Source organism: Mastigoproctus giganteus, chromosome 11 (assembly GCF_048544385.1).
Source record: "Mastigoproctus giganteus isolate SK-2022 chromosome 11, ASM4854438v1, whole genome shotgun sequence".
Lineage (NCBI taxonomy): Eukaryota > Metazoa > Arthropoda > Arachnida > Uropygi > Thelyphonidae > Mastigoproctus > Mastigoproctus giganteus.
Window position 1 is genome coordinate 141698450 of NC_143585.1, and position 13822 is coordinate 141712271.

The following is a 13822-nucleotide window of genomic DNA, read 5'->3' on the forward strand; positions in this document are numbered from 1 at the left end:
GGTGGATGCCCTCGAAGGAAATAAATTGAGGGGCCCATCAAGCTCTCAGCTGCCCACATCAACACCAGAGCTTGGACTTGGTCATCTTGCAACACAGAGGCAGCCCCCAAGGCAGAATGCGCTGGTCCAACAGGAACTAGTAGTTGTTGGTGACTCAATTGTCAGGGAAACGGGGAACATGCTATGTAAAAAGGATAGGTGGAACAGGACCAGGGTGTGTCTGCCAGGGGCAAAGGTTGATGACGTTGTAGAGCAGATATCATCTTTTAAGGGCACAAAAGGTGATATAGTTGTACACGTTGGCACTAATGATATTAAGAGTAGGAGACCAGCGGAATTACTTAACAAGTACAGGTCACTGTTGAAAAAAAGCCGTGAAGTAGGGTTGAATTTGAAAGTGTCTGCAATTCTGCCCAGACACGATAGGAGGGAGTATATGATGAGAGCCTTGTCGATCAATTCGGCCCTGGAAAGATTGTGCAAGGCTGAAGGGGTAGAATTTTTTTCAGCCTGGACTGTACTTGTTAACAGGAGAGATTGCTTCTACAGGGATGGGATACACTTAAATAGAAAGGGTGCAAGAATATTTGCTGATGCTATCGAGGCAGTGTTAGGTGGGTCGGAAAACTGCTAGTTTGGGGGGAGACAAAGACTAATGGATTAACAGTAGCCACGGGCAGAGGTGAAAGAGATTCTTGCACTGCTTCTATTGGAATGAGCAGAAGCCTGAAAAACAAGATGCAGGATATTTCAGAGACTGCTGGAAGTCATTGCGGTACAAGTAAACACATGGGTTGTGTTAGGGTAGCTAAGAATAGAAACAGGTGCATGTATACTTGCGTGTACACTAATGCTAGGAGTTTAGTAAATAAATTTGATGAATTTGAGGTATTACTCAAAACATCAAAGGCAGATATTGTTGGGATATCAGAGACGTGGTGTCACACAGATATAAGGAATGCAGAACTGGAATTTGGGGAGTACAACGTCTACAGAAAGGATAGACAGGATAGGAAGGGAGGAGGGGTTATGCTATTAGTTAAAAAACACATAAAATCCAAGGAAGTGAAGCCAGTTGACATCGCTGGACAGTGCAGTGTTGAGTCAGTTTGGTGTGACATAAGCATAGGTAAATCAAAATTGAGAGTAGGAGTGTGCTATAGGCCTAATGACTCTGATGAGTATAATAAGATACTGTACAGGGAAATAGAATGGGCCAGTAAATCAGAGAGTCTTATAATGGGGGATTTTAATTTCCCAGATATTGACTGGAATTTGTGGGTTGGTCACTCACACACTAGCAAGGCTTTTGTGGATTTATTGGATGATTGTTTTCTACACCAGCATGTTCGGGAGGCAACTAGAGGGAGTAATACTCTTGATCTGATTATCAGTAGTGATTCTTCATGCATTAGGAATCTGCAGATAAATGAACCACTGGGTGGCAGTGATCACAGTGTGCTGAAGTGGGATTTACTCAAGGAGGTAACTACCATCAGAGGTAAAGGGAAGGGTTTTTGCTTTCGTAAAGGCGACTATGCTGGTCTGAGACAGTATTTAAATTCTATACAGTGGGACCAACTGATGATGTTACCAACAGCAAATTCAAAATGGGAAGCATTCAAGGAACTAATCTTGGAAGCTACCAGGCTTTACATACCAACCAAGAAATATTGTTCAAGGTTCCGGCCTAAATGGTTGTCAGATGAACTAATGAGACATATGGCAGAGAAGAAAAATGCATGGGATACATACAAATTAATGGGTGACGTGGAAGCCTATGATAGATATAAGTTGGTCTGTAACCAAGTCACAAAGGAGATTAGGCAGGCAAAGGCAGATTATGAGAAATCCTTGGCAAAGGATGCAAAGAAAAACAGAAAAGAGTTCTTTACCTATTTAAACTCAAGAAGGAAAGGGATGAATCAGATTGGTCCACTGGATGTTGATGGTTCAACAGTTGAGGATCCAGCTCAGTGGCTAACAATCTAAACGAGTATTTTGCATCTACATTCACACATGAGGAGTTATTCAGGAAGGGGAATGTCGTAGGTGAAGTAAACATTGGCAGTGAGCTAGATGATTTTCTAATAACTGAGAGGAAATTGGAGGAGAAATTGTTGAGGATAAACATAAAAAAGGCACCCGGGGTGGATGGGATCTATCCAGTTATATTAAAGGAGGCAGCAAAGGAAGTAAGCAAACCCCTAGCCATAATTATGAGAGCTTCTTTGGACTCAGGGGAGGTACCCATGGACTGGAGATGTGCAAATGTAACCCCAATTCACAAAGGAGGATCAAAGGCTGACACAAGTAATTATAGACCTGTTAGTTTAACTTCGGTTCCAGGAAAATTAATGGAGGCACTGGTTAAAGAAGCACTGCAGGATCATCTGGACAAGAATTCAGTTATAGCTCAGACACAGCATGGGTTTGTTAAGGGCAGGTCTTGTCTGACCAATTTGATTGGATACTATGATGTAGTCACAAAAGAACTGGATGCAGGGAATAACTTTGATATTATATATTTGGATCTTAGAAAGGCTTTTGATACTGTTGTGCATGGAAGACTGCTGCACAAATTGGAGAAGTGTGGCATTCGAGGCAAATTGCTGCTATGGATAAAGGGATGGTTGAGTGGCAGAAGACAGAGAGTGGTAATCAATGGACACTGCTCAACGTGGACTAATGTTATTAGTGGAGTTCCTCAGGGTTCAGTGTTGGGTCCATTGTTGTTTTCTGTATTTATAAATGATATTGATGATGGTGTATCAGGCTTAATGTCCAAGTTTGCAGACGATACAAAGGTTGGCAGGGTTGTTAAGGACACTACTGATACTATGCTGCTGCAACAGGATCTGGAAAGGTTGAGCAGATGGGCTGAGAGGTGGCAAATGAAGTTTAACATTGACAAATGTAAAGTACTACATATGGGAAACAGTAACCCCAGATCAACGTATCAACTATGTGGTACTACGCTGACAGTGGTAGAGAATGAAAAGGACCTGGGGGTAATTGTGCAGGCAGATATGAAGTTCTCTGAGCAGTGCAGACGAGCTGCAAGAGTAGCTCATGGTGTCTTGTCAATGATATACAGGAATTTTTCTAGCAGGGACAGGGATGTGATTATTCCCTTGTATAAGGCATTGGTCAGGCCACACCTTGAGTACTGTATACAGGTCTGGAGGCCTCATTTCAAGAAGGATGTAGAGCTGCTGGAACGAGTACAGAGAAGGGCAACAAGATTAGTGAATGGAACAAAGGGTTGCTCTTACGAAGAAAGGCTTAAGTTTTGCAAATTACAGAGCCTGGAGACTAGGCATCGCCGAGGTGATCTGATAGAGGTGTACAAGGCTTTGAATGGCTTAAGCATGCTCAATGCCGATGGGATTCTTCCTCTTGCTCAGAATAATCACCTGAGAGGGCATAAATTCAAATTGAGGAAGGACGAATGTCGGATAGATGTGCGGAAATTCGCCTTTAGCCAGCGTGCAGTTGGTTTGTGGAATAGACTTCCATCGCTTGTTGTTGAAGTTGATAGCCTAAACAAATTTAAGGCTCAGCTGGACAGGTATTTCGAACAAATTGAGGGGTGAAATGGGAGTAGTGGTTGTTTTTTTTTTTTTTTTTTTTTTTTTGGCTGATGCTGAATAAGCTTGCTTTCTTGCATCATATGCCTCTACTAATGCTAATGCTAATGCTAATGCTAAATACGGAGGATACAGAAAGGTCAGGGAATGACCACCGCATAACCCGGAGCAATATAGCCTTAGTTGCTAATGCTCCTAAAAAAAAACAGTGCGATATTCTGCTCCCATTTTAATGAAAGCAAATAGTATGAAAGATCATGCACTGTGGTCCCATGGTACATTTATTAGAAATAAATATAATAATCTGCATTATTTTAGTCCTTATGGCAAGTCAACATTCAACTTTCACTAGCTCCTTAAAAAATGAAATAAAATGAAATAAACTGTAATGCTGTCAAGGCAAAAAAGTTAAATAACATTAAATGAGAAGAAAATAATATTACGGCCTGGTGGAGATATTCAGATGCACATTTGAAATTTGAAGTTCCACCATTACACTGTATAAGTATGCTTGGGAGTATTGACTGAGGTGTATAAGGCTGTGAAGGGGTTCAGAGCCTTATACATCTCAAATTAAACTTAACAAGTGAATTATATTCTCACTGGTAGGAGAAACAAGATCCATGGGGTAGAAATATAGTCTTAGAGAATAACAGAAGGCTTCATCTCAAGCTTTTCCTTTGGGCAGTGTATTATAGATCACTGGAATAAATTACCTGCTAAACTGGCAGAGCATTTAGTTAAATTTTAAAGTAGAATTAGATATTTTTTGCTAGGAAAGTAGGAATATTTTATTTTATTTTTTTTATTTTTTTTGTCAGATGCAGGGTTAAGTGTATTTCTTTGCATCATTGCCGTTCTAATACTAATAGTTTGATGTTCAGTAGAGCTATTAACATAGCTGTTATAATAAATAATTTTTTTTATTCTTACATCCCACCCAGCAAAAGTGACAGTTTTCAAATAAATAATTTATATTGCATGTTAACATGTCCTTCAATGCATATACCAGAAATTAATAGAATCATTCTTATAGAAAGTAAAACACAAGCGTTACATTTAATTTAAAAAAGAAGTAGGTTTATAATATGTTGTCAGGCAGAGCACAATTCACTTATGCAAGAAATGGTAAAGGTTAGCATGTCATAGGTCATTTCCTTCCTTTGTATTCTTATTGTAATTTGATGTTCTAATTAAAAGAAAATAGTCATGCATTACAACCTGAATCATGTTCACTTATTAGTTTTATTTTATTAATGTTCCTAATACATTGTCACAACTGAACAGTGTACAGGAAGTTAAAACAGAGTTATGTAGAAAAATGGGATTAAATTGCAGGCTCAAATGAATTTTATGAAAGCAGCCAATATTCAAATTTGGTTTCTGAATTATCCAATTAGGGTTAGCAATATCTCAGTCCAGACTGTGATTGGCCATAAAACCCCAGGGGCTCACATCTGGTGAGTATGGGCTTGGCAAACCCAGGGTCCTGAGCTGGATATCATCATTCTTCTCTTTCTCTGTGATTTCTTCCTTTCTACTTCTGAGTCTCTCTCTCTCTCTCTCTCTCTCTCTCTCTCTCTCTCTCTCTCTCTCTCTCTCTCTCTCTCTCTCTCTCTCAGGGTAACTCAGGAAATTTTGTTGGCTGGTGCAGCATAAGCCTCAAGTTTCCTTGCATCATAATGCTAATAATAATAATAAAACATTTTGCTGCTGATGTCTCCTATCTTTTATGCTGATGGCATAAAAGATAGGGGATATGATATTATCCTGGGCAAAGACTTTATTAACAATTTCAGTAGAGATTTAATTTAAAAAGAGGATAATGACCTTGCTAGAACATAAGTTAAAAATGTGATGATTCATTAAGTTTCAGTATTTTCCAAATGTGAGCCTAGATATTCAGTTGTTGCAGTATAATTCTTTAGATTCCTAAACTAGGACACAGGAATTAGGTTTAGTAACTGAACTACTATTGTCTACAATTTTGTGCATAGCCCAGAACAAAATAAGAGAACAGCTTTGATCTGAGAAAAATACAACAAATTGTTTACGATACAGGACATAATTGGCAATTAATTAGCCAGAGAGAGAGAGAGAGAGAGAGAGAGAGAGAGAGAGAGAGAGAGAGAGAAGGGGGCAACCATAATTTATGTAAAGGGTGCTCAACCTTTTGGAAGTCGTGGGCCAATTTGAAAATTTGGTGCACATTGTAGGCCATACAATACACAAGTCTTATATACCGCTTTTAGGCTCGAATTCAGAAGCAACACCTAAGGAAATTTTTGTTGAGTAAAAACACTTGAAACCAATTGCAATGTTGTTCCATGCACTTTACTATAATGTGATTCTTTTAATTTTTTGGCTTGAAAATTCAACTCCATGTAATAACTGTTTTGTAAACCTAGGGATCGTCCAAATTTTAAACTTTAAAAGAATGAAACCAACTGCATTTATAGGCAAATTTTATTACAGTACAATAGCAATGAAAGATTCAGTTAATGAGAAAACTGACTCTGTTTATTTTTTCTAATAATTCAATGTCAGGAACTATTTCTGTGGTAGCTAATCGGAGGCAGTGCTCCAGATGACAATCAGTAATTTTTGTCCTCAATTTTGACTTTGAGTGCTTCATTCTAGAAAACATCTGTGCACATAAGTACGTGCTTCTGAAGAGGAAGAAGATTCTTGCCGCATACATTCTTAAATTGACAAATTTTTTCTTTTCTACATATTTTTGATAAAATTCTAGGAGAAGCACTTCATCAAATTTGATTTTCAGGTCTGAAAATCAAATTTGATGAAGTGCTTCTCCTAGATTTCAGGTCTGAAAATCAAATCATTAATCTTCAGTGAGTCACATTGAAGGTCAATGATTTCCATTTGGAAGTCCCCTTGAGTTTCCATCACATTCACAGATAAGTGGTTAGTTACCATGTTCATGGTCCTTTCTTAAGTGCAGAAATCTTGTTGGAATCTCTCTTGGAACTCAGTCTGGAGCTGAGACGTTGCAACCACATATTGAGGAGCATATTTTGCAGACTGCACTTTCAGCATTCCTTGGAAATGAGTTAAATTCTGGTCTTGAAGTTGGTTCTTAAAGAGTTCTAATTTCATCTGAAAAGCTTTGATGTGATTAAACAGGGCACGCACCAGTTGATCTTTTGACTGGAGCTTCAAATTTAACTCATTCAAATGAGAAGAAATGTCTGCAAGGAAGGCAAAGTTAGCCAACAACTTCAGATCATTGAACTCTGATACTGGCTTGCCTTTTGCTGTCACAAACTCTTGGATGACATCTTTCAACTCAAAAATCTTTGCGAGAACAGCTTAACCATTGCACGTCGGAGAAGTGGACAACATCGCCATGATCAGCATCCCATTCCATCTGTAGAAAATTTTGAAACTGTCGATGATTCAAACCCTTCACTCGGATTAAATTCACAATGTCTGTGGTAACTTTCATGACATTTTCAAAACCAAGAGATTTGGCATACAAATTTTCCTGGTGAATGATGCAATGGTAGCTGGTAAATCTGCTAGTATCTATTTCTTGTTCTTTTTTTAAAAGTGCTACCAATCCCACTTTTGTTTCAACCATAGCTGGAGCTCCATCCATCACCAACTCTGCGAGGTTATTCAAACTGAGGTGATATCTAGCAAGAGTCATTTTCATAGCTTTCAGAATGTCTGTTCCCTTGGTGGTTCTTTTCAAGGGACATAAAGCCAACAGTTCTTCAAAGACTTTAAGTTCATCATCGATCCCACAAATAAAAGTAGCCAACTGAGCTGTATCAGTTAAATCTATGCTTTCATCCAATACCAATGAGTAAAATTTGCATGCTAGCAACTTTGTTTTCAACGTCTCCTCAACATTCAACGTCAGTTCTTCTACTCTCCTAGTCACAGTCATTCGAGACAAACTTATCTTTTTGAAGGCGTCAGCTTTATTTCAGCACACAATTTCAGCTGCTGCTACAAGGCAGTCCTTCACAAATTCTCCATCAGAAAATGGTTTCAACTTTTTGCCAATTTTTTGAGCAATGATATAGCATTAGTAACGGCACATGATGCAAGAAAGCAAGCTTAATAGCATCAGCCAAATAAAAAAAAACATTCTCATTTCACCCATCCACTCGCTCCAAATGTTTGTCTAGTAGTTTGTCCTTGAATCTATTTAAGCTATCAACTTTTACAACGACAGATGGAAGTTTGTTCGAGCAATCAACCACCCACTGGCTAAAGGCAAACTTCTGCACATCTATCCTACAACTGTCTTTCCTCAATTTGAATTTATGCCCTCTCAGGCAATTATTCTGAGCAAGAGGAAGAATCCCATCAGCACTGAGCATGCCCAAACCATTCAAGATTTTATACACCTCAATCAGATCACCTCGCAATTTCCTAGTCTCCAGACATTGTAATTTGGAAAACTTAAGCCTTTTTTGTAAGAGCAACCCTTTGTTCCATTCACTAATCTTGCCCTTCTCTGTACTACTCGTTCCAGCAGCTCTACATCCTTCTTAAAATGAGACCTCCAGACCTCCATACAGTACTCAAGGTGTGGCCTGACAATTTCCTTATACAAGGGGATAATCACCTCCTTATCACTGCTAGAAAAATTCCTGTATATCATTGACAAGACACCTTGAGCTACTCTTGCAGCGTGTCTACACTGCTCAGAAAACTTCATATCTGCCTGCACAGTTACTCCCAGGTCCTTTTCATTCTCTATCAATGTCAGTGTAGTATCACACAGTTGATATGTTACTCTGGGGTTACTGCTTCCCATATGCATTACTTTACATTTGTCAATGTTAAACTTCAGTTCCACCTCTCAGCCCATCTGCTCAACTTTTCTAGATCCTGTTGCAGACAGTATTGTCATTAGTGTCATTAACAACACTGCCGACCTTCGTATTGCCTGCAAACTTGGACATTAAGCCTGATATATCATCATCAGTATCATTAATAAATACAGAAAACAACAATGGACCCAACATTGAACCCTGAGGGACTCCACTAATAAAATTAGTCCACAAAGAACAGTGTCCATTGATTATCACTCTCTGTCTTCTCCCACTCAACCATCCCTTTATCCATAGCAGCAATTTACCTCCAATGCCACACTGCTCCAATTTGTGGAGTAGTCTTCAATGTGCAACAGTACCAGAAGCCTTTCTAAGATCCGGATATATGACATTAAAATTATTCTTTGCTTCCAGTTCCTTTGTGACCACATCATAGTATCCAATCAAATTGGTCAGACAAGACTTCCCCTTAACAAACCCATGCTGTGTCCAAGCTATAACTTCAGTCTTGTCTAGATGATCCTGCAATGCTTCTTTAACCGGTGCCTCCATTAATTTTCCTGGAACAGAATTTAAACTAACAGGTCTGTAATTACTTTTGTTGCCCTTTCATCCTCCTTTGTGAATTGGGGTCAGTGTACATTTGCACATCTCCAGTCCATGGGTACCTCCCCTGAGTCCAAGGAAGCTCTAATAATTATGGCTAAGGGTTTGCTTACTTCCTTTGCTGCCTTCTTTAATATAACTGGATAGATCCCATCCACCCCAGGTGCCTTTCTTATGTTTATCTTCAACAATTTCTCCTCCACTTTGCTCTCAGTTATTACAAAAATATCTAGCTCACTGCCAGAGTTTAATTCACCTCTGGCATTCCCCTCCCTGAATAACTCCACATGTGTGAATGTAGATGCAAAATACTCATTTGGTTAGTTAGCTATATGAGCAGGATCATCAACAGTTGAGCCAAATGATTACATTCATTTTCTTTGCCTTTTCTCTTATCTGTATACTATCTAACTCTAATATCTTATGCCTCAAAATCTATTAGAGTATTCAAGGGAGATTGAGGTACTATTTCCATCCTTGCAGCCTTTTACTTTTGCCTCAATATTGGTTTCATACCTTTGCTTTTCACAAGTAACAAATACACTTGCATAATTTTCTTATGTAAGAGGTACACTTGCATATTTTTCTTAAGTAACAGAAACACTGTGGTTATAATCTTTTCATACGTTATGGAAAAACTTGTATATTTTTAATAATGTTTAAATTAATTATTTTAGTTTTTGCTATCTGTAGGGCTAGCGGTTATTTTTTCCAGTCTGCCATTAATTTCATATAATGTAATTTCAGATAACTTATTATTAAATTAACTTATATCAACTCAAATTTCAACTTCTTCTTCTTCCAGTCACATAGCTCCCTGAGCTGTTGTGGCCACCAACAAATTCCCCCAACTGCATCGATCATGTGCTACGAGCAGCATCGCAAAGTGTCATGCCCAGAAGTTCTGTGATCCCATACTTCCACCTAGCTGCAGATCTTCCTCTGCACCTCTTCCCCTCAGTTTTTCCTTCCATTCTTCCATTATAGTCTTCAACAGAAAGTTTTCCCTTCTTACTATATGACCAAAAAACTTGAGTTTTCTTTTGTTGATGCTATGAAGAAGAATTTTAGGCCTGCCAATTTTATTCAATGCCCACTCATTTGTTCTTCAATCCAAGTAAGAAATACGCGTTTGATCCAAGTAAGAAATACGAGCAGTGCAGACATTCTGCCAGAGTAGGTCATGATGCCTTGTCAATGGTATACAGGAATTTTTCTAGCAGAGATAAGGAGGTGATTATTCCCTTGTATAAGGCAATGGTTAGGCCACATCTTGAGTACTGTATGCAGGTCTGGAGGCCTCGTTTAGACTTGTATCTGTACAGAGAAGGACAACAAGTTTAGTGAATGGAACAAAGGGTTGCTCTTATGAAGAAAGGCTTAACTTTTGCAAATTACAGCATCTGGAGACTAGGCACCTGCGAGGTGATCTGATTGAGGTGTATAAAGCTAGAATGGTTTGAGCATGCTCAATGTTGATAGAATTCTTCCCCTTGCTCAGGATAATCGCCTGAGAGGGCATAAATTCAAATTGAGGAAAGACAATTGTAGAATAGATGTGCAGAAGTTTGCCTTTAGCCAGCAGGTGGTTGATTGCTGGAACAAACTTCCATCTGTCATTGTAGAAGTTGATAGCTTAAACAGATTCAAGGCAGAACTAGACAAACATTCGGAGTGATTGGATGGGTGAAATGAGAAGGGTTTTTTATTATTTTTTTAATTTTTTTTTTGGCTGATGCTATATAAGTTTGCTTTCTTGCATCGTGTGCCTTTACTAATGCTAATATTTCTTAATTGATATGAAAAGCCTAGTAGCTTCCAAGATTAATTCTTTGAATGCTTCCCATTTTGAATATGCTGTTGGTAACATCATCATGTGGTCCCACTATATAGAATTTAAATACTGTATCAGATCACCATAGTCACCTATGCGAAAGCAGAACCCTTCCCTTTATCACTGATGGTAGTCAACTCTTTGAGTAAATCTCACTTCAGCACAATGTTATCCCCGCCACCTAGTGCTCCTTTATCTGCAGATTCTTAATGCATGAAGAATCACTACTGATAATCAGATCAAGAGTATTACTTTCTCTAGTTGCCTCCTGAACATGGTACTGTAGAAAAAAAAAACACATCCAATAAATTCACAAAAGCCTTGCTAGTGTGTGAGTAACCAATCCACAAATTCCAGTCAATATCTGGGAAATTAAAATCCCCCATTATAAGTTACTCTATTTCTCTGTGCAGTTGTTTATTATACTCATCAGAGTCATTAGGCCTATGACAAGCTCCTACTCTCAATTTTACTTTCCCAGTGCTTGTGTCACACCAAACTGACTCAACACTTCACTGTCTAGCCATGTCGACTGGCTGTACATCCTTCGATTTTATGTGTTTCTTAACTAATAGCATAACCCTTCCCATCCTGTCTATCCTTCCTGTACACATTGTACTCCCCAAATTTCAGTTCTGCATTGTTTATATCTGTGTGACAACATTTCTGATATTCCAACAATATCTGCCATTGATGTTTTGAACAACAGCTCAAAATCATCAAATTTATTTACCAAACTCCTAGCATTGGTGTATATACAAGTATACATGCACCTGTTCCTATTCTTAGCTACCCTAACACAGCCTATGTATTTACTTGTTCCGCAATGACTCCCAGCAGTCTCTGAAATCTCCTGCATCTTGTTTTCCAGGCTGCTGCTGATTCCAATAGAAGCAGTGCAAGAATCACTTTCACCTCTGCCAGCGGCTACTGTTAATCTATTAGTCCATGTATCCCCCCAAGCTAGCAGTTTTCTGACCCACCTAACACTGCCTCGATAGCATCAGCAAATATTCTTGCACCCTTTCTATTTAAGTGTATCCCATCCCTGTAGAAGCAGTCTCTCCTGTTGACAAGCACAGTGCAGGCTGAGAAAAATTCTATCCCTTGAGCCTTGCACAATCTCTCCAGGGCTGAATCGATCAACAGTGCTGTCATCAATAATACTCTCTCCTATCTTGTCTGGGCAGAATTGCAGACACTTTCAAATTCAACCCCGGCTCACGGCTTTTTTTCAACATTGGCCTGTACTTGTTAAGTCTGCCGGTCTCCTACTCTTACTATCATTTGTGCCAACATATACAACAATACCTTTTGTGCCCTTAAAAGATATCTGCTCTATGCAATCAACCTTTGCCCCTGGCAGAAATACTCTTGTCCTGTTCCACCCATCCTTGCTTTAATAACTCTCATATAACTAGCTGCTATGTAACTAGCTTTGACATAACTCTCAGCATCCTGCAATATTTTCTTAAAACTGATTGTTGCGATTTTAATGAATTTTTGAGAAGGTTCAGTCTGTCTGTGCATTCCAGACTCTGGAGACTGACGAACTAGGTTGTGTGTTTTGTGTCATAATGTCTTTTCAAATTGTATTACTTGACAGCGGATATTGATTCCTGACATATTAAAGAAACAGGCTTTCTATCAGTTTCCAGAAAGAAGTATAAATCAGTCCATTTTTCATTGAAATTGCAAACAACTTTACTGTAAACACGTGTTTTGCTGGTACTCATCATTTTGAATTTACTAGGTCCTCCTATTACTGTTGTTATGTTTTTATATTACAAAGATAATTAAAACTTCACAAAAAGATTAAATCCACTTTGCTTTATTTTTAGAACACTCAAACACCATAATAAAATCTAAAGAATTATTAATGCTAGTCGTTAATAATCGAAAGTTTGGAAATAGTGTGTCATGAGATCGAAATCTAACTAACTGAATGACCAAAATCCACGCAAGTGCAAGTGTATATATACCTTGACAGTTTCTAGAAAGGTCCAGAAGACTCAAGAATACTTTTCTGGTAAACACTAGAACTGGAAAGTACAGAAAAATGTAGCAGCAGCACCACCTGCACGCTTGTTGAGAAGCTGAGCTTTCCTGCTTAACTGACAGGTGGCACAAGAGTTGTTACACTCCATTTTACGCTAATATATATATATTTTTTAAACATTTTTTGGAAACTTCATTGTGTTCGCGGGCCAAAATTAAGGGTCCAGTGGGCCACAAGTGGCCTGTGGGAAACGGTTTGTGCACCCCTGATTTTACTATCAATCACCAGATTGAGGCAGCTCAGAAAAATAGGAAAGTTACATATTATTGCACTGTGCACTGATACGGATAGCCTGTTGAAGACTGAGGCAAACTAAGACAAACTAAAGAATATTAGACAAGATAAACACTCCCTAAGTCATGGAACTATAGATACTTCAAGTTTACTATGCTGGTTCACCAACTTGACATCTAGACCATGAGAAGACTAATTAGAATGCAAATTCTTTTGGCCCAAGTGTGTTAGATCCTTTTGACTGCTTCAGAGTATCTTTATAAATTCCTACAGTGTATGTATTTCTCTATTTAACAAAATATTTAGGTATTCAAAATTTTTTTTAGACAATGCTGTTTTTCCTATATTTTTGTTTCCCTAACCTTTTAAAGAAACAATAGTTGATTGTATCATGTTCTGAGTGTGGAGTCTCTCTTTTGTACAAAGATCCAAGATACAAATATATATCCTCTTAACTACAGGAATTGCAATATAGATGGTATAAATTATGAGTTTAAATATTGCAAATTCCAGTAAATTTATAGCAGAAGCTTCAGGCATATGATATCTATAGAAAATTACTATACAAAGTGGGAAATAGATGCTCACAATTAAAGCATTCCTATTTAGCACTTAGAACTGTCTGGACTGCAGTCTGATGGACAAAATTATATCAAATTTGGCAAGTATGTTCTTTGGAGGATGTGAA

At 38.3% G+C, this 13822-nt stretch overlaps 1 protein-coding gene across 1 annotated transcript; it reads right to left on the reverse strand.

Moving 5' to 3' along the window:
- Nucleotides 1-6897: 6897 nt before the first annotated feature.
- LOC150078481 (general transcription factor II-I repeat domain-containing protein 2-like) lies at nucleotides 6898-7503 on the reverse strand. Its single transcript, XM_090384582.1, has one exon. The coding sequence runs from the start codon at nucleotides 7501-7503 to the stop codon at nucleotides 6898-6900; it is 606 nt and encodes a 201-aa protein (XP_090240708.1).
- Between the last annotated feature and the right edge of the window lie 6319 nt (nucleotides 7504-13822).